General features: G+C 47.0%; 1 protein-coding gene across 2 annotated transcripts in view; it reads left to right on the top strand.

Annotated features, from left to right (window-relative positions):
• The first annotated feature begins 6,175 nt into the window (after positions 1 to 6,175).
• The window catches only part of DVL1 (dishevelled segment polarity protein 1), a 204,151-nt gene continuing 185,738 nt past the window's right edge, over positions 6,176 to 24,588 (top strand). For both annotated transcript variants that reach the window (XM_075018109.1, XM_075018108.1), the window contains exon 1: positions 6,176 to 6,561. In XM_075018109.1, coding sequence (XP_074874210.1) covers positions 6,392 to 6,561 — 170 coding nt within the window. In that variant the 5' untranslated portion in view covers positions 6,176 to 6,391. The remainder of the gene's footprint in view (positions 6,562 to 24,588) is intronic.

The raw sequence follows: 24,588 nt of genomic DNA, 5'->3' as shown, positions 1-24,588 counted from the left end.
TGTAGCTTTTAATGTTGATCTGTATTATGCTAAGAAGGAAGGGCATTCTGGGCAGGAGACAGGAATCCTTTGGTGAGTCATAAATCCGATCTCCTCCTTCTCTCTCTGCTGGCACATAGCCAGGTGACAATTATGCAACTCATTCCATTTTTAATTGTCAAAAGTGAAAGCCAATTGGCTAGAGCAGGAACAGAGCTTGGCCAATCCAGTTGTGGGTGAGCCCCTCCTTGGAGTCTGAGGAAAACAGCAGTTCATTAAGTATCCACCTAAGAGACCAAAGTCTGAGATGTTTGGGGCGTGTTCTTTATTATTTATTAAAAAGATTGCAGAGGCCTTGCTAGCTCTGCAAAACAGAGCTCAGGGCAGAGCCATCACACAAAGCTCTAAGGAAGCTTGTACGTTTGACCCAAAATGTGGGAAAACTGTTGTGTTTTTGGCATATTTTCTGAAGCAGGAACACCTCCAAAGGCTATGTGAATCACAGTGCATGGGTGAGGGAGAGAGAGAGAGCATGGATAATAATCTTATGGAAATCCTCAGTTGTTTGTGCTTATTGCTAATAAAAGGCCACTATTTAAATAGTGAAAACAGAGGCCTAAAGTTTCCAAAGTGACTACAGATGGGTGGCTAAACTCTGAGGGGCGCAGCCAGTGTTCTCCCTAATTTTTCCATCCATGTGCAGAATAAATTATGTGCACCAAGGCATGTGTGGATGTGCACCACCCATAGAAACATGCTGCTAGCTGAGGGCATGCTGCTAATCAGTTGGCTGGCACCTGAATCGCTCCTGGGCAGCCGCCCAAGCACTTCGCTTACAGGGAACACTGAGCCAGATGGAATACCTGCAAGCTGAGCCACCCTCAACCTGCTCACTGGGTTTTGAAAATTCAAGCCACACCTTTTCCTGGCAGTTCACCTGGCATGCCTTGTTAGAGGCTTATCAGGGATTGGGACTCGCTGCTGAAAAGAGCAAAATAAAATGCCAACAGAGAGGCTGGGCTGGAGAATTCCAGTGAATGCAATGTGGTGATTACGACACAGTACTAGGCATGGTGGCAGATAGTTGGCAGCAGTGTTCCCTGTAAGCTGAGCACTTGGATCGCCACCCAGGAGAGGTTCAGGTGCTGCCCAGCTGATTAGCAGCGCGCCCACAGCCGGCAGCCTGTGTTTCTCTTGGTGGTGTGCATTCACAGATGCCCCAGTGCACACAGCAAAATTTATTCCACCAGCAGATGGAAAAAAATGAGAGGGAACCCTCGTTGGTGCTAGTGTTTTGATTTCACAATACATGTCACAGTCATGCCCAGCAAGAGAAATTTGGGATCTTGGTACATCATGTTCCCTGCCCCACACCCTTCCCTGTATTTACATAGATGTTACCCATGTTTGAGGGTCCCCTTAAACTTAGGACTCTCATACACTTGTCTCCTCTTCCCTACCCCCTTTTGTCAACCTGGGTTACAACGATACTAAGTCACTGAAATGAAGCCAAGCGCCATGCTCCTTCAACACATGCTGGCCTAGAACAACACTATGCATCCATTACAAGAGAGGATGTTGAGGTTCCTTTCGTGTGAGATGGCTTCTTTTTAAAAGAGAACATAGGAAATTAAGGTTGAGAGAAGTATATGTCCATCCCCAAGCTGGCAGGGTCAAACTCTAACCCTTTGGCTGGTGCACTTTTACATTCCAAGTATGCAGTAGTAAAAAAACTTTCCTACCCCCAACTCCTTTTGCGCAGAATGCTGTGCCCCAGTTTTCCTCGTGGCTGCCTTTCGGTGCTGCGTGACATGTAAATGGGGCCTGACTGTCCATCAGCTTACTACCACCTGTAAGCAAAGGGGCTGCATAAATTGTTATACCTACGGTATGTCTATACTTACCAGAAGATCAACTTGATCGTGGTTAACAAGAAGTCTTGTGGCATCTTATAGATGAACAGATATTTTGCAGCATAAGCTTTCATGGGCAAAGACCCGCTTCATCAGATGCATGAGACATGAAGTGGGTCTTTGCCCACGAAAGCTTATGCTCCAAAATATCTGTTAGTCTATAAGGTGCCACAAGACTTCTTGTTGTTTTCGAAGCTACAGACTAACACGGCCACCTCTCTGATACTTGATTGCGGTTGATCTTTTGGGGTTTGATTTAGCATGCCTAGTGGAGACACACTAAATGAACCATGAGGGCTCTACAGTCCACCCTGGTGCTCCTCACTGTTGCAGAGAGTAAGGGAGGTCGACAAGAGTTTCTCCCATCAACTTTCTGCCATGAGGATGTCCAGAAAACTCCAACTACTTCTTGGAAATCTTCCCAAGCCAGTTGCCCTCCTTGGGGAGGAAGCTGGAGTCACTCAGATGTAGGAGCTGCAGAATATGGGCCACCAAAGGTGCGTTTTCTAGAGCCAGAGGACTGGCACATCTCTCTCACTTGGAGAAGGCTGACCAAAGGTATCCTAAAGCTTGGAACATATGCCATATGGAAACCTGGGGCACAGCGTTCTGTGCAAAAGGCACAAACTTGGAATGTAAAAGTGCCTCATCCAAAGGGTTAGGGTTTGCCCCCCTGCCAGCTTGGGGGTGGACATATGCTTCTTTTATCCCAAATGTCCTATGTTCTCTTTTTAGTCATACTGCTCTGCTATTCTGAGGAGGAATTCTGTTGTTTTAGGGCAGGTAAAAAGCTTTGTAGGGGCCAGCTGGACAGAAGAATCTATGCTTGATGGACTCGCAGTCAGGAACTGTTCAAGCACATTTCAGAGATGGCATGTGTCTCTCTCTGATTTTTTATTAGCATAGGCTTTAGAGAAGCCTGCTGATCCATGACAAATTGTACCAACTGCAGGGGCTCCCTAAGCGCATTGATTAGACCAGGGGAAGAAAAAATCAACCCAGCTCAGCTGCAATATAAAGGGAAAACAATCCAGTTTTGTGCAGTGACTGCTCTGCTTTCTGTACCTGGCTGCTTCCAGTTACAAAGCATGTGACTGTCCAAATCCCTGCTTTACCAGCACTCGCTCTGTTGAATCCTACACTCTTCTCACCTAAATTCTAGCATTCGTGGCTTTCCCTCTATTCCAGATATAAATGCAAAGCCAGCATCACTTGTGTCCCTATCTGCAGAGCCAGCAAAGCCCCTCTGCCATGTATATTTAGACAAACCTGACCATCTCTTCACCAAAGGATAAACAGGAACAAAGCAGACATCAAGAAAAGGAACATACATAAACTGGTAGGGGACCATTTTATCCTCCCCGCACATTCAGTAAATGATTTAAAGTAGCCATCCCTCCACAAACAAACAGCTGAATTGGCACTCCTTTGCAAATTCAAAACTACAGAACTCGGTCTCGCTGAGAATCTAAACTGGCTAATACTTTACAGAGGCATCTTCCACTCACTGGATACCCATATCTCCCCATCAGCTTCACTGAATGGCCACTATCGCCCTAATTTACAAAGGCTAGTAACTTCTTTCTTTCACAGTCATTTTCTTACAGGTCTACCTGCCTTTTTATGTCCACTCCAGTCCATCCTATGAAGTGGGTTTTAGCCAGGAAAGCTGATGCCCTAATAAATCTATTATTCTCGAAGGTGCTGCAGGGTTCCTTGCTGTTTCTTCTATCTCCCATATTATTCCGGCAAAGAGCCCCAGGAATTTGCAGAACAGAAGCAGATGTAGAGCGGCAAATGGGCCAGGCAACTAAATCTGTCCAAAATGTTAATCCTAGGTTGTTTGCTCACAGGTGCATATTTAGGTTCCTACCTTTCATTGGCTTATTTTTTATTTCACTGGGAACTGCAGAAGTTCAGCTTCCATACCTCCATTAGCAGCTTTACTGGAGTCAAAGGTGCTGCTATGTGAAGGGGGGCTGTTGTAAAGCAAGGGACAGCCAGATCTGGCCCACAAAAATATGCTTTCACAGTGGTAAGCACTGGAATAAATTGGCTAGGGATGCTGTAGAACATCCATCATTGGAGATATTTAAGAACAGGATGGATAAATATCTGACGGGGATGATCTAGATCTCAGGGGCTAGCAATCTCTCTGTTAAGAGTGGCACCCAAGGTGGGAGCTCAGCCCCACCCCTTCTAGCCCATGCAGCCAGGAGGTTGCTCAAAGCCAGACCACTTGTGGATTAATAAAAGACCGGCTAAGGCTACCACCCACATGGTAAAGCTCTGCACCCTAATTTATTTATTAATGAAGCTGTTGTAAGTAGGACTATTTGTGACTTTAAAAAAGTATCACTGGCACTTGGACTGTACGTAGAGATCAAAAGGTCAAACTTCGGCACTCCACCTCAGAAAAGGTTTCTGACCGCTGATGTTGATGGTGCTTAGTCCTGCCATGAGGGCAAGGGCCTGGACTGGATGACCTCTTGAGGTCCCCTTAAGTTCTATTATTCCATGATTCCTGCATAACTGCAGTGGCTCTGGGTCTGGAAATGACAGGTCCTGTACAAGTGAGGGTTTTTTTTCTTTCTTTCTTTCTTTGTTTTTACTATTAGCTCAGGTTTCCACACATGGCAACCAGAACCCCAGGAATTGCACTCAAAGGTGTCAGTCTGTAGCTTCACAAAACAGACCAAACAGTCCTGTAGCACCTTAAAGACTAACAATGTTATTTATTAGGTGAGGGGACGCACATCTTACCCAGGAAAGTGCATTGCCCAATAAATAAAAGGGTTTCCCACGAAAGGCATTTTGTGTGGCTACAATTTCACCAGCCAGCCTCCTTAGGCCACCAGCTTCAACTTCAGCTGGGTGAGAAAGATTTTCTCTTTGCCCATCTCCTGGCTGGCCAGTATGTAGCAGCCCCTTGGGGTCTCTCAAGGAAGCCCGCAGCAGACTGGCCACCTTGTCCATTTAACTCCCCTCCCAGGCATCCTGGATCATGTTGCAATCTGGGCTGGGCAGCCCCAGGTGTGTGTGTGTGTGTGTGTGTGTGTCAGAGACATGATTGCAGAGGGAAGCAGTGTGTGCATGTGAGTCACAGACACTATTGTAAACGGAAGTAGTGTGTGGGTGTCAGTCACAGACACAACTTCAGAGGGAAGCAGTGTCTGTGTGTGTATCACAGACACAATTGCAGAGGGAAGGGTGTGTGTGTGTCACACACAATTGCAAAGGGAAGTGGTGTGTGTGTATCACAGACATGGTTGCAGAGGGAAGCGGGGTGTGTGTGTCACAGACAATTGCAGAGGGAAGCGGGGTGTGTGTGCATGTCTCAGACACGATTGCAGAGGGAAGCTCTGTGTGTGTCACCGACACGGTTGCAGAGGGATGCTGTGTGCGTGCGTGTGTGCATGTCACAGACACGATTGCAGAGGGAAGCGGTGTGTGTATCAGACAATTGCAGAGGGATGCTGTGTGAGTGTGTGACAGACGGTTGCAGAGGGATGCCATATGTGCGTGTGTCACAGGCACAATTGCAGAGGGACACCGTGTGTATGTGTATGTGCATGTGTGTCACAGACACGGTTGCAGAGGGACACCATGTGTGCATGCGTGTGTGTGTACGTGTCACAGACACGATTGCAGAGGGAAGCAGTGTGTGTGTCAGACAATTGCAGAGGGACACCGTGTGTGTGTGACACAGACATGGTTGCAGAGGGATGCCGTGTGTGCGTGTGTCACAGACACAATTGCAGAGGGATGCCGTGTGTGCGTGTGCATGTGTGTGTGACAGAGACGGTTGCAGAGGGACGCTTTGTGTGCGTGTGTGACACAGACATGGTTGCAGAGGGACGCTGTGTGTGTCACAGACACAATTGCAGAGGGACGTCGAGTGTGTGTGTGTGACACACGGTTGCAGAGGGACGTCGAGTGTGTGCGTGTGACACAGACACAGTTGCAGAGGGACGCTGTGTGTGTGCGTGTGTGACACAGACACAATTGCAGAGGGACGCCGTGTGTGTGCGTGTGTGAGAGACACACACAGAGACACGGTTGCAGAGGAAAGCGGCGCTGGGGTGGCGGGGGAGCCGACCCCGCTGTGCCTGCGCGCTGCATTCACCCCAGAGGCGGCGCGCTGGGGTCGGGCTCCGGCGCCCAGCCTGGAGCGGCGTCCCTTTAACTGCGCGGGGCGGAGGCGGCTCGGGAAGCGCCCCCCCTCCCCCAGCGGAGCAGCGGCGGGCGGAGCTCGCTGCCCCCCTCCCTCCCAGCCCCGCGATCGCCTGTCGCCTCTGCCCGCGCTCCTGCATGGCCGGGCCCCGGGCCCCGCGCTCCCGCTGCCCCCGGGGCGGGCGGCCGCGTGCATTTCCCCGGCGGCGCAGCTAGGGAGCAGTGCAGGGCATGCACGCCCCGGCCGCCCGGCTCTGCCTTCCTGCGCGCCGCCGCCCGGAGTGACGGGCAGAGCCCAGCCGGACTCGCCTCCCCGCCCTCCCCCCATGGCGGAGACCAAGATCATCTACCACATCGACGAGGAGGAGACGCCGTACCTGGTGAAGCTGCCGGTGCCCCCCGAGAAGGTCACCCTGACCGACTTCAAACATGTCCTCAGCAACCGGCCGCTGCACAGCTACAAATTCTTCTTCAAGTCCATGGACCAGGATTTCGGGTCAGTGGGGGGCGGCGGGGGGCGCCGTGGGACTGGGGGGGGTGGTCCCTCCCCTCCCCTCCCCCCCCCGCGTCAGCTGTCGACCCCCGCGCGCCGCCCCGCTCAGCACCTGCCCCCCCCTCCGCCCCGGCGCCGCGTGGGAACCGCGGTGGGAAACTCGCGTGGGAAACTTGGCACGTGCCCTGCCTGCCTGCGCGCGCGGGGCCGGGGAAGGAGCGATGGGGGGCGGAGCAGAGCCCCCACCCGGCTGCTAGCTGGGCCGGGGGGGGTTGGACCCCCAGCAGCCGGGGTGAGGGAGGGGGTGCGCCCCTTTGCACAGGGTCCAGGCGGGGAGCGGGCGCTGGGGGGCGGGGCAGTTTGCACCTCTTCCCCCCCCCCACCACCTTGGCACCCCGCGGGCACCGGCTCCGCGCTAGGCCCGGGCAGCCGCCGCTGCGGGGAGCGGGGGAGGCGGCTGCTAACATGGCGGCCCGGGCTGGGGAGGCGACGGGGCCGGTGGGGCGCAGGTTCCCCCCTCCAGCCCCTCCTTCAGCCCCTGGCCGGGAGGGCTGCTGAGGTCCGGACTCCCCCCAGTTGCCCTGCCTGGGGCAGATTCTCGCTCCTGCCTTCCCCCTCCCACTCACCCACAACTCAGGGCAAGGAGTCCGGCCTCCCCATGGCTGTGCCCAGGCAGGGGGATCCAGCACCTCCCAACCACAATGCCAGGCACTGGGGCACTTCACTGCCCCAGGCTCAGGGAGGTCCTTATCCAGCTGCCCACTCACGAACCAAAGGGAGTCAGGTTCACGCGTCTGTCTCTGGTGCTCGGGGCCAAAGGCCTTTCTCCTACTCCAGGTAACTGCTCCTTAGAAGTCAGGTTACCTCTGCCTCAGGCAGGCATCGGCCCCAGGATACAGGTAACTGGCCATTTTCCAGCCAGGCAGCCCCTCTGCAGCTCTTTGCCTGCTGAGCGTCTCTGCTCAGCATCTGTAACCTGTCCTTTTGCTCGCAGGAGGTCACATCTGGTCAGGAGAGTTTTCCAGACCCATGAGTAGCACAGTGTAAAGGTTACGACCAAGACTATGTTAACAGATATATTGAAAGGGCCTTCCTCTTGCAAAAGGTGCTTTTGCATTTGCGTACGCATGGAAGTGAGCATTTTCACCCAATAATCTGTGTGATGTGCACATTTAGATGAAGATGAGGGGCCAGATTTTCAAACTTTCTCAGCACCCACAAGTCAGGCCAGTGCCAGAGGGGCAGCGGTGTTAGTCTGTATCCACAAAACCAATGAGAAGTCTAGTGGTGCCTTATAGATGAACAGATTTTTTGGGAGCCTAAGTGTTCATGGGCAAAGACCCACTTTGTCTGATGCAGCTCTTAGTCGTAAGTTGCCACAGGTCTTCTTGTTTAAATCAGGCCAGCTTTCCAATGGCAGCCGTTGGGTGCTGGACACGCTTTTAGCCCCGTGTTACTAAATGCTAGTTCTTCCCCCCCCAAATGGGAGTTCTGTACATTTGAATTTGTTTGCATTTGTATGGAGGGGGCGGAATATAGAAGTCCAGTATCCTTTGCTAGTTGGTGATAAATCAACTTTTATAATGTAATAGTTCCTCTGTAAATTGATAGTTGCATTTTTGGTATTGGATGTTTGTATTTGCATCTGCCACTGGCAAGACATCTCTGCATTTCCAGATTGCTTGTGCAAGAGAACAGATGAAACATTTGTTGAAAAGTAACATGATCAAATGCTGGTAGCATAATAAGCATATGAACATGGTGTTTGGTATCTAAAACAAGTCTGGTAATATTCAGGCCATCTAAATATGTATTCTCTTTAAGCTCAGGCCGTGCAGTCTTTTAATTATCTAATTGTTTCTCCATCCACACTGGAACATGTTTCTTTGCTGAAGGGTATTTTTTATGTGGTACATTTGTTTGTTTTTGGGTTGCTTGTGTAGTGATTTATTTCTTAGAATTTGGAAACATTTATTTAGAGGAAAAAAAGTACAAAAAGAATTACAGTAAACTCATATCTGGCATTTTATTGTCCAAACTCTCAGATGACTGACATTTTAACCATAAGTAAGTTTTAGTTACTTTTTCCACTAGTACAGCATAGTGAAAGTAAATACAAATAAATACAGTATACATTTACATGTGTACAATATTACTGTTGTTGGTGAATCAAGTATTCCGCATTCATATTTGTTTCTTAATATCTAATTGTGTTTTTCTTAAGTGTTATGTGTTGCTAGGTACACTTCTCTATTATCCAGAATATTTGAATATCTGGCAACCTCCTAGTCCCTGGGGCTGACGGATATGAAAGAGTTTACAGTAATTTCAAAACAAACCCAGGGGGTTATGTGAAAGGGGCCAGTTATAAGACCAGCCAGTCTGTGCCTATTGTAGTATTTCCTTTTTAATAGCACAATTGAGTACAATTTTAAATATCTGTATATCCTGTTGGACAAACATAAAATTTGCCTGCCCTTAAATTTGCTTTTCTACTGAAACAAAGTGCTTCAATATTATGAGTTTAAAATACCAGCTCTTAAGAGGTGGACTGCAATCTCAGTAAAGCTAGGCTAGAGGCTGAGTTTTGTTGGGATTGCAGGTAACGTCACTCATGAGTTGAGGGCGGGACAGTAATTAACAAGAAAATCCTGTGTGGGCTTCCTGTTTGTTTCAGTTCCCATACTGACTGGATTTTCAGCTCTCCAATCCACTTGCTTGCTCCTGAAAGAGGAGTTTTCAGAAGAGTGAAGAGCTGCAGAAGTACAGTTTGATTTTTAGATCTGTCAGATTAATGTCCCGTTAGTAAATAATACTCTCATTAACAATTAATGAATGTACAGTGCAATTGATGCTTTGTAAAAGCGGTGGTGGGGAGGAAGGAGGGAAGAGGTGGCTGGCAGTTAAGTTGTCTGTGAAGTGTGGAAGCACTGTTTGGAGATGCTAGTGGACCTTTGTGTTGTAGCAGGCAAATGTGTTTGGTTGAAGCTATTGTCTGAGTGTCACGGTGTATCTGTTCCTTGTAAGCGGAGTGCTTGGGAAGAGTGATTCCAATGCTGCCCAGCTGATTAGCAGAGTGTCTTCAGACAGCAGTGTGTATTTCTGTTGGTGGTGCACATGATAGAATTTATTCAGCACATAAATGGAAAAAATTGGAGGGAACATTAGTTGCAGTGTTCCCATAATACAGAACTGGAAACATTTTGCTTTTCCGAGTAGCAAAGCAAGGAGGTTTGGAAGGGGGTTCACGTACATTAATCCCACCAGCTTAAATGAAAAGATCATAACACGACCCAAGATGTGCCTAGCAAAATCAAAGCTGAAGGTCACACCTGGCCTTTAACTGCTGCTGCTGCCTCCACTGCCTGGTGTATGGAATACAAACATGTCATTCCATTGCTGCTCATGTACGGTACCTGAGTGCCAATGGGCAGACATGCGCACTGAAGAATTGGCAGTTCCAGGGCTTGTGCTATACTCCAGGATCCACTGTGTGTGCTAGAGCATCTTGAAACTTTCTGATGAGGAAAACTCTCCAGACTATAAAAGTAAGGATTTTTAAAGCATAGTCTGTGGCACTCTCCCTGAAAGTAAATGAGCATCTTGTGTGAGGGCCAGAAGGCAAAAAGTCACCCATTCAGATTCTGTGTGTATTGGCTCTGGAGCAGCAGGTCCGCTGGCAAAATGCTTGATCTGAAAGTACACAACAGCCACAGCCTGGGTGGACTTCAACGGGACTTGTGGATGCCCAGCCTGTAGGGCAGATCGTGTCTATTTCCCAGGCTGTACTGATGCTGATGTGCAAATGTTTTGTTGCAAGGTGTGTCTCTCAAAAAGCTGAAGTTGTTTAAAAGTGAGTGTCAAAGTTCTTGTGCCACAGTCCTTGTTGAAGTCCCTGAATGATACATAATGCAGTATGACCTCAATGCTGGGCTCTTTTTGCATGTGTGTATCTGACTGCACGATTGGGGCCTGTGTGTAAGTTTAAATGGCATATATGTCCGTTTCCTAAGTTTCAGCTTGTGTTGAATTTTTATGGACGAGTTGCAACCCAGTATATAACCAGGGTTCCCGTGGAAGAGCTGATAGAACGCTGAACAGTGCTAACAACATCCCAATCGCTTGCCTAGTTTTCCTTCAAAGCCCATTGGATTTAATGAATTCTGGACCTCTAGTGGAGGTCAGTCAATTGGATTTAATCAATTCTGGACCTCTAGTGGAGCCCCTTTCCTCCACTTCACCTCCCTTCTTGATGAAAAATATCATCTTCCTGTAGCAGGTCTCATTTCTCCATGATAAACCAATTGTGCCCTCTGGTTTCTCTGCATTTAAAGCTTGTTGTGCAGTTGGGGAAAGTGGCACTTGTCATGGTGTCCCCCACGGGTATATTTTTTTTAAGCAAGTAGCAGGTTCCAGTTCAAGACTGTCTTCCTTATGACCTCATTCTCTTGATTTGCTGCATCCTAAGCTGCACACCTCCTCGGAACCAGCTTTGGAGGTGCTGTGTCCCTTGGATTCCCTTCTGCTTGGCTGCCTGGAGCCCATTTCTGGTCTGAGGGATAGCACGGATGTGCCCGGCTTAAATGTCGGTCGCAGGGGTTCAGTGAAAAACCCTGATGGTGCAAAAACTGATGCACACACTTAACTGGATGCATGTATGTAAACCCATGGACTGCTCTTATGTCAGATTGTGGCCAAAGCCAGTGAGTCCTAGGTGTCAAGGGGTTTGTGTGTTGAGGAGGCTGAAAGACATAAGTTACACCAATGTAGTCTTCGCTCTGACTGTGTTCCTGTACCCAGCCTATTAGCACCGATCATCTCTGTATCCTACCCCACAGCGGAGTTGGTGCAAGGACTTTCTGTGCAACTCCTATCAGCTGGAACAGCCTTTCCCTATTCCTCCACCAGATCAGCTCCCATGGCCCACACCAGTTTCAAATCTCACATGAAAACAAGTTTTGTTTCCTCTTTGTGTACCTCCATTCCTCTCTCCTCGTGTAGTGACTACTCCACTCTGATTGTGGTGGGTAGCTTTGTAAGGCATTTCAGGGCACAGCCTGTATGAATGACTAGCGAGTAAAGCTGTGTGGTAGATGTACTGGAGTAGGAAGCTGAACTGGCACAGTAAGGTTAGAGTCTGTTCCTGTTTGGGGCTCTCTCTCTCGTAAGCCGATAGGTGACCAATTAGTCTTGTCTACTAGTCCTACTGTTCTCTTATTGCTTCCTTTATAAACAGTTGCATGTGAAAAGCTGATGGAATTAGAGAACCAATTTGCATTTCGATGGTCAAGACAAAGTATTAACAGTAAATATGGACTTGTGGTTTCATAAGCTTGTATCCTGAAGGACACTGTTTTTTTTTTCCTATAGCAATACAGGAACTAAATTTCCACTGACAATCACAAGAATTCTCCGATTTCCTCTGGACATCCCTGGAAGTGTTCTCCAATGAAATTTTTTTCCTGTTCTGTGGGAGGTACTTAGATGACCTTGAAAACTGAAACGTTACCGTCGTTTGGAGTTCTCTCTCCCCAGGCTTCTGTTCTTGGCATGGCTGCTTAGTGGCTGTGCAGAGCTATAATTTGGCAAGTTGACCGCTTGGCAGGGCAGTTTGTAAATCCCAATATGGAGTGAAAAGTCGTTCTTGTGTTAGGCAGGGAAATATTTTCATGCAGAAGTAGAGCCTTCTTCCGAAGCTGGCGATCAGGAACTGACTCTGCAATATTGCACATGTTGTTGTAATTATGGCCCTGGACTCTGAAATAATGTAATGAATGTGTCCAGACATTAGGTATACAGTCAATTGTTTCCAACCAGGAAGGACTGGGTTATTTAGGGCAGAGAGAAGTGGAATTAGGAGTGGGGCAGAGCCATGCCTGGCTATGCAGTAAATATTAAAAAGTATCGGTTTCATCTACCTATGCTGAGTGTGGCAAAGTAGGGTCTAGAGATCTTTCTGGTTTTATTAGAGCTTAATTTACTAAGGTACAGGTTGAACCTCTCTAATCCGAAACTCTGGTCTGGCAACATCTGTGGTCTGGCATGATTTTAGTTGGCCACACCCACAATAAGTGGACATTGAGCTAAGTTTCCCGCGGTCCCATAAAGTTTGTTTACCGCCACCAGTCCTGGCTCTCAGTGTTCTGTGCTGTTATTTAGCTGTAATTTACCCTAAACATCTTCTAAGAGCCCAGTAAGCAGTGGAAGTGTTGGTAATGTGCTAGACAACATTGATCTCCTGTGATCTCGCAAAGTCTCTGCTTTGGCACTGGTCCGGTCCTGAGGATGCTAGACTTGAGAGGTTCCACGTGTATATGAATGCAAGACATCTTAGGCTCTATTTTCATCTATATGATTGCTGACAACTTCCACTATCTCTGGAGTCAGTGAGAGGCGAGAGTGCTCAGGATCAGGCTGTAGGTGGAGATGATGAGGATGATGATGTGTCCATCAAAAATGAGTGTTAAAAGCTGCTCCTCGAGGCATGTGTCTGTGAGCTGAAGAGCAGTGTCATCTGGTTTGCTGGTTTTACAGTAATTGATTTTTTTACCCCCTTCTCTGAGTAAGTGATCGTAGCTTATTTGCTATCCACTGAAATAGTGTTGACTCTGAGGTTACGCCCAACGGATGCTGGTAACTCTTTGTCTAATGCAACTTCATTGATTTCTCTTTGTAATTACTAATTTGAATTAAACAACTAAAAATTCTAAAAATCTCCAGTGTCTGATGGAACCACTTTTTTTAAACTGTTTGCACAAACCTTACTGTTCAGGACCTAGCTTCTTCACAGTGTCCATTACCTATGTACTCCTATAATAAAATTTCGAACTCATCTCCTTTGCAAGGAAAAGCGCTGGAAAAAATAAAGAAACCCTAGTGATTTATTATACTGCAGAATGCTGTCCAGCAATGTGTGGTGTAGAGCTGGGAATTATGAAAGCAATAAACTCATGAGATAAAGCAATTAATTACAGGGCTGCTTGTAACATTATCATCCCCAGATAAATGCACGGGGACATAATGTTGAGATTGCATTATACATATTCCCTTACTAGCTAGCACAGGGCATGGCAAAGACAGGTTTGTTACGGGCAAGAATAGAAACAGAGGGAGAACTATGGAATCTCCAACTCGTAACCTGGGCCGAATCCCAAGGTTTCTATTGATTTGTTCATTTCATAGCTGTTTGTTTGATTGTCAGTAGGACTGAAACAGCTGATTTGTCTCCCTGTCCTCTAAGAGTGGTAGGATGGGAGAAGCCTCTTCTGTCAAGGACCTGCTGCTCTGGAATCCTCTCATCCGACATACAGTAAACCAGATAACATTCTGTCTTTCTCTTAGGGAAGATTCAATACTTAATGAATCAAAAAGTGCTGTTTTTGTTTACTATATGCTTGTGGGAATGATCTAAGGGGAAGATTGATTTCCCCTTTGGTAGCCATGTATTGAAGGATGTTACCATCAGTTCTGTGGACGAGAACTTTGTTTAAATGATCTCTTTGATGCTTGAGACTGTACCAGTGAGATGTTAGGGTATTCTGTGCACAGTGCCTTTTAGAGGGGAAGGAGCCTGTCTGATTGTATGTCGAGGAGAATATGTGCAGACCAAGACAATTTGTGGTAGAAGACCTTCCAACAGGAGAAGTTTACTCTGTGCTCTCTTGTGGGGAGGTTTTCTACAGGATGTCTTTGCCTTCCAAATGAACATAAGTCATCTAGTCTGAAAAATGCTTCTGTCTGGAGGTCCATGACAACAGTGTTAGGTGCTTTTGTGCTTATCAGTACATTTCTAGTCCGTAATTCTCCTAAAATTGTTCTAAAACCTTTGGAAAGTAGGTTCTCTTCCCCTCCCCCTTTCCGAAATGGAATAATGAATGTCGTCGTAAAAAAGACGCTCCCCCAGGGTTGTGCTTCAGCGGTGGTGGCAGCCAGAGCTCTGGGCCCTCTTGAAGTGCTGCAGCAGCATGGTGGGTGGGGGAGCTGACTGCCGTGGCCCCACCCCTCTGAGTCTGAGGGCATGGAGCTGGGCTCCCTCCCACCCTGCCCTAGGGCCCGCAGTGGGAGTCAGTCCTGCTGCATTCATAGGCTGCACAGTGTTTTCATAAACTGAAAGAACAAAGGAATGGTAGATAGATTTCAATTGCAAGTTTAAGCCTTGATCTTCCAGTTCCTTGCCAGGTACAGACCATTGAACTTTTGCAGTACCCAATTTACTTCAATTAAACTCCACATGGGCACAGAGATCTGCTCAGGAACAAGGAGTTTCAGGCTTGGTAATAAGTGGTCATGCAACCAGGCTGCACGCAGAGAGTTACAAAGGGATCTCACAAAGCTGGACAGCTGTCAAGAAAATGGCAGAATGGACTCCAGTGTTGATAGATGCAAAGTGATTCACAATAGTGTAATCCCAATTATACAGACATTTAATGGGGTCTAAATTAGCTGTTACTACTCAAGAAAGAGATCTTGGCATCACTGTGGATAGTTCTCGGAAGGCATCTGCTCAAACGTGCAGCAGCCATTAAAAAAGCCGACAGATTGTTAGGAACCATTAAGAAAAGGGTAGAGAATAGGACAGAAAATATCAATATGTCACCTATATAAATCTTAGCTATGCCCACGCCTTGAATAATGTGTGCAGATCTCATTACCCCATCTCATGGTGTACATGGGCTTGAAAAAGCCGTGCAACAAATTAGTTCCTTTTAATTTTTTTCCCCTTCTTGCTGGGTTTTTAGGCCTTCTCTGCCTCTCTCTACTTGCTTGGCCTATTATGTAACTATTTCTTTTGGCCCTATGGACATCCAAGTTGTCTTAAGGTCCATGCTCAGACAGTTGTTCCATGTTATGTCAACAAACATGGTTGTACAAGGAGATGAATGCATGGCATGTTATAGGGCTGTGTGGCAAGATTTTATAGACATTCTCTGTTACTTAACTAGCATTCTACAGAAGGCTCAGAGTCTGAGCTTTGCTTACTCAGGGCCTGAGCCAAAAGCCAGTGCAATCGATTAGTCTTTCCATCGCTAACTAGTCCAAGTAAGAATTTGCAGTTTGCTGAGAGTACCAAGGGAGACTGGTGTCGTTAGAAGTCAGCTCTGCATTATTTTAGTGAGCGGCACCCACAAAGTGTAGGTAAAACAGGTGGCTGTCTGGCATCAGGATAACATTTATCAGTGGCAGGGAGAGGTTCCAAAGTCTCCTTTTGATTCGGTGCTGGGATTTTAACTAGTACCACGCTGAATGGCAAATAGTGAGACTTCTGTGACCAGCAGTGATTCTCAACCTTTACTGGCTTCTCTACAGGTCTGCCCCATGGGGGCTTTTCCTCCTTCATGGGAGCAGCCACCTGTTCCCATTTTCCTGAGTATGCTCCACCCTGAAATGGCGTTTGGTTTGCTCCAGCCTCTTGTGCAAGAAATTGGCAGTTGTCCCAGTCCCTGGTGAGCTCCCAAAACTGAAGGCCTTGTTCTATTCTCAGTCAAACCAATACCACTCTGGAGTAATGATCACTTAGCACCCAATTTGGGCCCGAATGTCTGAGTGAGGCAGCAGTGGGGTCTGGAATGCCGTTTTCAGCTTTAAGGTTAAAAGTCGCACATGCCTAGTACAAGAGACTAAAATGATGGTTGCATGGTTAAAGCACTGACCTGGGCCTTGAGATATAGGGTCAGTGCTTGGTCTGGCACAGACTTCCAGCATGACCTTGGGCAATTCGCTTAGGTCCCAGTAGAGCAAGGCATTTAAACACGTGTCTGAGCAAAAATTTAGATGTGTGACTCTGTGCTTTGCTGAATTGCTTGGTGTGTGTTGTGCTCAGAGCTTTTTTTGCCATTCATGAAATGAAGGTAATGGTGCTTTACTTCTCCAGCTTTGTTTCACCTGTTTAGATGTAGAACTTCTGGGGACAGGTACTGTCTTTTGTGACCCTTTTTTTCCCCTTGCACAGAGGGGATGGTATATAATATCCTGCAGATGCTAAATCGTAAAGGTATATGTACCAGTCTCTGATTCTCAGGGCCCAAAGCCCCACCCACTTTTATACTACATTAGCTGACATGTATATTTGCCAAATTAACGCTGTTTGTCTATACAGGGTGAACCTCTCTAGCCTGCACTCTTTCGTCCGGCAACATCCATGATCCGACATGCTTTTAGTTAGCTGGATGACCACTTACGGGCTTGGCCAAAATTCCCATGGTCCCATAAAGGTTGCTTACAGCCACCAGTCCTGGCTCTCAGTGTTCTAAGCTGTTATTTTAGTTCTAATTTACCCCTAAATGTCTTTTAAGGGCCCAGTAAGCAGTGGAAGTGTTGGTAATGCTACTAGACAATACTGACCTCTCGCAATTTGGCAAATCTTTTCGTCTGGCGTCGGTGATATCCTGAGGGTGCTGGAGTAAAGAGGTTCAACCTGTGGTAAAATCAAATCTAATTTTAAAGTTTCGGCTGTAGCATAATCTTAAAACAACCATTGTTCTAGTGGCAATAGCATGGTTCCCAACCTGAGGTCAGCCCTGCTCTGAGGGTGGAGTGTTCTATTTATTAGAAGCTAGCGCTGTGGAAACATGCCAAAGGGATACAGGAGGTTTAGCCCACTTCCTGTGGCTAGTGAGCTGCAGTGAGACAAGCTAGAAAAACAATTTAGCTACTATTCCTGGAATGAAGTGTGAGTACAGCCTACAGTCCTGTAGGCAGGTAGCCTTCCTGCCACTTTGATTTGAACAAACACATAGATTGTGCAGCTCTTACAGTTACGAAGCATCCCTAAGAGTGCGGTTCAGAACACCTTTGCGCTTATTGCCCCTTGGATGAGCTTGTGTTTGTGAAATGAGTGGAATTAAATAGGGTGTATTTCAAAAAAAAAAATCCTTTGAAGGGTTCTCACCCTTGTAGTCTAGAGCGAGGTTTCTTTGTGATGTTTCTGTAACTTTTCTGTTTGTTTACAGATAGGGTTGTTAACCCTAAGCCAACCCCTTTTATCTCGGGGAGAGGTGATCCAGATTTGTCTGGTTTCTATCCTGTGACCCTTCCAGGAGCTGTAGCTCCCACTGGCAGAGCTTTCGGGGTCATTGAGACACATGAGGAACGGACTATGCGGTGGACAAGGGTACTTCTGGAGTCAGCTAGACGTTTTGTTCTGAGACCGAGGGAAGTGGAGGAGACTTGTAGATGACCCTGTGCCCTATCCAGAGAACAAGGGTTTAAGTCAACCAAGTCAGGCTAGAGAAGGAGAAAAGCAGATTGATCAGGAAAGGATCCGTGTCTAAGTTTTCAAAATCAGCCATAAATAGCCTGGGAAGGGATGAAAGTTGAGATTAAGGAATTTGTTTATGTGCTGGTTAATAACCTGTAAAGATTGCTGTGGTAGACTGGTGATGAATCCAGCAGGTTGATTTGGCTTGGGTTCTGCCTGCCTTTGGGGCCACGCCTGGTGTTTGTGAAAACAGTCTTGTTCCAGCTTGTCTTTGGGATTCTACTTTAAATGCAGCTGGGAAGTGACTGTGTGCACCTTTGTCAGTTACCATTCTGATTTCTAACTTCACAGAGTCTCAGATCTGGGAGATATCAGAGGACCAAGAAATGGCACAGTTTCTTTTGTGTGTGTCTGTGTGATGTGGCTGGGTTGACATGTGACTTAGCAGCAAAAAACTAATTCATGGGGAATCCTCTCAGAGGCATGAAACTGTCTACAATATAACTGCCTTTTTTTTTTTCTGCAACTGCTGTGCTGCTGCAGTACAATAGGGAAATTGATGAGGTAGCCAATATGGAATTGGCTTCTTAGCTTGTTTTACACAATGGTAGCTGCTGAAGTGTTCCCCTTTCCCTTCCAGCCTGCATCTTTCCTTGAATCTTGTTGCCTGCTTTAATACATCTGCCCTGGTAACTAAAATTGCCTCCTTCAGTTTCTCCAGCAGTTGGAATTTGAGTGTTTATCCCATTGTAGCTGGTTGCGCCCTGTGACAACCAGCCCTAATGGGCAGGGAGTAATGAGCAATACTGGATGTACAGACACATTGCAATAGCAGTGTGTGTCTTTCTGCCTGCCGTGTCACCAGAATGTGTTGGTTAATCTGCTGTTGCATGTGACTTGATTGCTTGTATGGTGAGAGCTGAGTTTCTGCAGGAATCCTGATGAAGATCAGAATATGTTGCTGGACCCTATAGAACTGTTAATCCCAGGAATTTTAACGTTGCGTGTTGACTTGCACTCACACCATAGAACTGATCCATAACCAGTCTTGCCTGTGAGCCAAGCACTTGGGCATACAAGAGAGATTCAAGTGCTACCCAGCGGATTAGCGGAGCACCCATGGCCAGCAGCATGTGCTGCTGTTGGTGGTGCACAGCCACATATACCTCAGAGCACGTAAGAAAAATTATTCAGCACATGAATGGAAAAGTATTAGAGGGAACATTGTCCATAGCTTGTAGAAATGCCCTTACATATAAACACTTGTCACTGATCCCAACCCACCTTGCTGAGCTTTCTTCAAAACAGCATCTTGAAAGACTCCGAGCACATTGATGATCTTTAGAGGAATGTGAGATCCTGATGTAGAATATTTGACCATTTTGAAAGCTGCAACCGGTCCAGTGGTGTCAGGAATTGGTTAGTATCAGAATTGATTTATTGATGTCACCAATAAATTGTGGAACATAAAAACGTGCTGGGCGGAAGGTCCACTTGTTTTCCCAGTCCCCTGTTTCTTGTTCTGTGTCTTTTTTTCTCGGATGCTGCGAGCTGACAGTACGTCGTCTCTCCCAGAACAGTGCAGTGTTGGGCCCAGCTGGCTGGCCTGATTTGCATTTGTTAAAAGGAACAGTTATGGTATGTGGACAGCTCAGCAAATGAAACCTTTCTGGCTATGAGGAAGCATAATAGGAGCTGAATTGCCCACTTACATGGATCTAAAAGAAACTTCAGAAGGGAGGCTCCTGGAGGTTTCTTTCCCAACCTCCCCAGAGCAGTGGGGAAGCTTGTGGTGAGACTCTCAAGTATTTATTCTATTTCAAAAAACCTCCATGTAGTCTTCAGGTTCTTCTCTAATTTCCTGGCCTGAGAGCTTCATTCTCTTTCCTTCTGTCACCGTGTGATGTGACTCTTGTGCTAAGTGATTATCACTTCAAAATCATGACAAATTCTGTTTTTTTTTCTTCTGCAAACACTGTTGTCCTTCATCAACAGGGTGGGGAGATAATGGTTTTTCTTCCAGGATCAAAAAGGCATCCATCAGTTCCTCTACAGAGTTTCCATGCTGTCGGTTTCACCCGGAAGCAGTAAAAGAAAAGCACTGCTGGGTGTAATCAGTTAGGGTCACGGGCAATGTTCCCTCTAATTTTTTTCTGTGTGTGGAATAAATTTTGCGTGGATGTCCACCACCAGTAGAAATATATGCTGCTGGCTGTGGATGTTCTGCTAATCAGATGGGCAGCACCTGAATCTCTCCCCTCACTGGCCAAGCAAGCATTCAGTTTACAGGGAACACTGAGAGTGTGTACATTTGCAGTACTTCCAACAATTGTCCTGGGTCCCAGCACAGTCCCTTCTTCCCCCAGCCACTGTGTGGCTCCAGTAGCTCAGCATTGCTACAAGCAGGGGACCCTTTGCTCCATGGAGCAAAGCGCATTGTAACCTGGCCAGATAAGTGAGCACTTGCTCAGAATATAAGAAGGGGAATTTCAAAGTTCCCAGGGGTTTATAGGGGAAATTTCCTGGGATTAACATTTTTTTAAAGGGACCAGGAACATATTCTGCTCTTCATCTGTTTACCTGCAGAGCTGCTGGCTGGAGTGATCACCCAGGCACTGTGGGATCTCCTGTGGATGCTAGATGTTCTGTATAGAGCAAGAATATGCATTCACTTGCACATCACTGCAAAAGCCTCACCAGTAACAGCTGTACACCTCTTGTAGAGGCAGTTTTCTTTTAGTGGTGGAATGTGAATTTCCCTGCAGAAAGTCAATGGCAAGTGGTTTTTTGATCAAAGATATTTTTCTGCTTTTAAAAGGCAAATGCAGACCTCCAGGCTGGCACCTGTCTTGGAGATGTAAGAGACCTCAAGTAACTCACCCCATACCTGGTCTCCTTCTCCCACTGTCTTGGATGTCTTGTATGTGATTAGCAATTGAGAATTTCTCCCCAAGGGCTGGGATTGTTAATTTGCATACATTAACTAGTAAGTCTGTCTTTATTGCTGCCTTGTTTGGCTTTAACATGGGCAGAATGAGGCAGAATGAACATGCTCCATGAGATTCACCTGCCTTTGAACTGATGCCAGCCGAGATCTCTCTTCCGTCACCTTCTGCTTTGTAGTTGGCTCAGGTTATTGGTCTTCTTTTTAAAGGTGACCAGCCTGGCTGGGTCTCCTCTCAATACTGAGGCACATTTCCCCTAAAATGAGAAAGAGGCCAAGTGTACATTAGACTGAGAAGTCGGTCTAAGAGACGCAATTCCAGCTGAGACAATTGTGCAGCTGGAATTGATGTATCAAAAATTGATTTTTTTTTTTTCTGGCTAGCCACGCAGAGGGAGGCCGATGGGAGAAACTCACTTGTCAACATCCCTTACTACTCACAAGAAGGAGATGCACCAGGGCCGACCGTAGAGCCCTGATAGTTCGACTTAGTGCCCCTAGTGGGGATGCACTAAATTGAGCCCCAGAAGATAGATCCTGAAGGAGTCACTCTTTCGGTAAGTGCAGACAAACCCTTAGTCACATTGACTGTCTCAGCTAAGGCACAGGCGAGCGTGGTTTCCCCAGTTAGCCTATGTTTAGTTCCTGTACATGGCTTTAGGAGGTCAGGGCTGGGAGCCTGGGGCTCTTCTGTGTCTTTGCTGAACTGTACAGCCTTGAAACCTCATGCAAATCTGCTTCTTCACATGGTTTTCTGTGCCACTGCCCTCCCTGAGTGGAGCCCGTCAGAGGCAAACGGCGAGCTGACTTTCCGCTAGAACTCCAAACACCCGCTGGACAAATCTGAGCTCGGAGACGCCAATGGCTGCTAATGCCAGTGTTCGTTGCCTTCTCTGCCCTCACTGCGCAGGTAGAGAGAGTAGGGCTTAGAAATCAGCTGAGAACAGACTCTTGATTTGCTTTTAAAAAGCAGCACATCAGTAGGCCTTTTAGAAATCTCCAGGGATGTGTAGTGGGAACAGGGGTTGTGGACAGTTACAGTATGCCAATGCTTATATTTGACTTACCAGCTGCCCAGCCTGGGATCGTAATGGTGGGATGCAGATGGAGTGTGCAGGCAATTTATCAAACGCTCTGTGAAATTTGTTGAAGACCTTCTTGCATTACAGGATGGACCTCCCTGGTCTGGCATTCTGGGGATGTGACTGGTCTTGAACTTCTGGGGTGCCAGTCCTCCTGCTGTATGACTCCTTGTCAGTAATTGCCTCTGGCCTGGGACAGGTGGGAGGGGTAGCTCACTGATTTGAGCATTGGCCTGCTAAACCCAGGGTTGTGAGTTCAATCCCTGAAGAGGCCATTTAGGGGTCTGGGGCAAGTAGTTTTTTTTTTTTTTTTTTTTTTTTTTTTTAAAAAAAAAAGGTCAGTGATTGTGCTTGGTCCTGCCAAGAGGGCAGGGGACTGGACTCAATAACCTCCCAAGGTCCCATCCAGATCTGAGATGTGTATCTCCAGTTATTATTATTAACATCCATGGTCCAGCCGGATCAGAGTCCTGATTTAGGGATGCTCACTCTGTACTGTTATACTGCCAATGTGACTGTGGCCTTTCAAAAGCTCAGAAGTGTCTTCTGACTGCTCTCTGTTTGCCTGGGCCAGGTGGCACTCTGTTTGCAGAGGGATTTCCTTGTCACTGACTAAAGCTGAACTGTAGAAGGAAACACAGGCAGCTGTTTTGTGTTCAACACAAAAGCCCTTTTCCCAGCTGGGTTAATGACTAATCCTTTATCGCATAGGCTGGATTCTCTGCAGCCATGGAAAGGGCTGTAAATAAGAAGGAGGCAGGTCCTGCATGAGCTATATTCCTTCCTTACACAGCAAGCGGGGACATTTGCATGCTGGTCTGGTCCGACTTCTGAGGATATAAACACTAGTGCATGGACTTGCATCAGCCCAGGCTTGCAGGAAAGATTCTTGCTGTGGAACACTTTTAAAGTTGATGCTTAACATACAGTGTCCTTTGTTTTCTGCATGATGCAAAACACCTTCCCAAGTGTCACCCGGAGCAGCTCATGGAAAATGTTTTTGTTCCTATTGGACTCTGTGAAAACAGGAGCCTTATTTAAAACATCACCCCAGCCCTCTCCATAACCCCAGAAAGTTACACATTCCTTCTGAAACTGCAGATGTTTGGGTAATTGAGGGCCAAGAGCTATGTTCTGCAAAATGTTATTTTTGCCGAGTGATTTGAAGTGCCCAAAAGGGGCTTTATAACTCTCTGATCCTGGATCCAGTGTGGTGGGTAGGTATCTGCTACATGCCTGTTTGCTAGGTCAGAATGTCCTTTAGCTCAGTGGTTTGAGCATTAGCCTGCTAAATACAGGGGTGAGAGTTCAATCCTTGAGGGGGCCATTTAGGGATCTGGGGCAAATAGATGTTTTAAAAAAAAAAGTGGGGGGGGAATGATCAAGGTGAGCAAATCAGAGAGTAGAGGGGCAGAAGCAGGGGCCATCAAGAATAAGATTAAGCCAAGTATGCTTAATGTAATGGGTGCAGTACCACACATACTTGGCTTAATCTAATTCTTGATTTTCTTCCCCCCCTGCCCCTCTACTCTCTGATTTGCTCACCTTGATAATTTTTTTTTCTGATTTGTCCACCTTGATAACTATTTTTGGTTCTCTGTGCCTTAAATACTGAGTCTGTTCTGGTCTGGCTGTGGTCTGAAGAAGTGGGTCTGTCCCATGAAAGCTCACCTAATAAATTTATTTGGTTAGTCTTTGAAGTGCTACTGGACTGCTTTTTGTTTTGATAGTATATAGACTAGCACAGCTTCCTCTCTGTTACTAGCCTCAACCTCAGCGTGCTCCAAGGCAGTGTTGAGCTGTAACTTTCCTTTCAGGCAGAACTGCTCCATCTGCCCTGAGTACTTTTGGAAATTGGCAAAAAGCTCTGGAATGGGTGATTTCTTTCTCCCCCTAGAGAAATGGCATCTTGTCCTTTTTTTATCCAAGAGCTCTAAGGCAATCTTCTTTTGTTTTTTGTTTTTTTTGAAACAGGGCGTTGATTTTGACTGATCCCACTTGTTAAAGGTGTAAGGCAATGCTGGGTAGGCAGTGCTGCCTTTAGATCACTCTGAGTCTTGCTTTGTCTCATTAGCTGCCTCATCAGCTGATGGAGTTTAGAAAGAAAGCAAATAGCAAAGGAATCCAAGTAGCCACTCAGGAGTATGCTGCCCATCATGAAATACCCATGAGCTATCAATGAAATCTGCTTTCCCAATAAAACAAGGGCTCCATGTTGAATCTGTCCGCCCTTCATGGGTTAGGGCTGAGTTATCTCAAAGCTGGCTGGACAGCCATCTCTTACCAGGGCTACTGCACAGCAAAGAGTCTAAGGCCAGGTCTGCACTAGACCTTAAAGTCGATTGCATATACACAATGCTAGCTACAGCAGTTGTGTAGCTAGAGTCGACTTACCTGGCTGTCCTCACAGAGGGAGGTCAGTGCGAGAAACTCTCGTGACGTTCAGCGGTACAGGGGTCGGCTGCCGACCCCAGATACGTCAATTTCGCACCTCCTTTCTAGGTGCACAAAATTGAATGCCGGAAGATCAACCCTGACGGGTTCCATCTTCTGGGTGGTGAAGACGTACCCTTAGAATCGGTGTTGTGGGTTCAAGGGCCACCTCAAGATCCCTGCCTGTGCAGGGGAGTCCATCCCAGGAGAGGCAGGCGGAGTGTGGCAGGGTCCACAGGCAGGATGCATCTCTTCAACCTGGAGTTGCATCCAGGCTCATCCACAGGGGCAGGGCAAAGGGGGCAGTTGCCCTGGGGCTCAGTATTTCTAAGGGGCCTGGTGCTCTGGCCACTGCTACTTCAGCAGTGGTGGCA

Source organism: Carettochelys insculpta, chromosome 23, assembly GCF_033958435.1.
Source record: "Carettochelys insculpta isolate YL-2023 chromosome 23, ASM3395843v1, whole genome shotgun sequence".
Lineage (NCBI taxonomy): Eukaryota > Metazoa > Chordata > Testudines > Carettochelyidae > Carettochelys > Carettochelys insculpta.
Note: the sequence above shows the minus strand (reverse complement) of the source record. Positions and strands in the feature narration are given on the sequence as shown.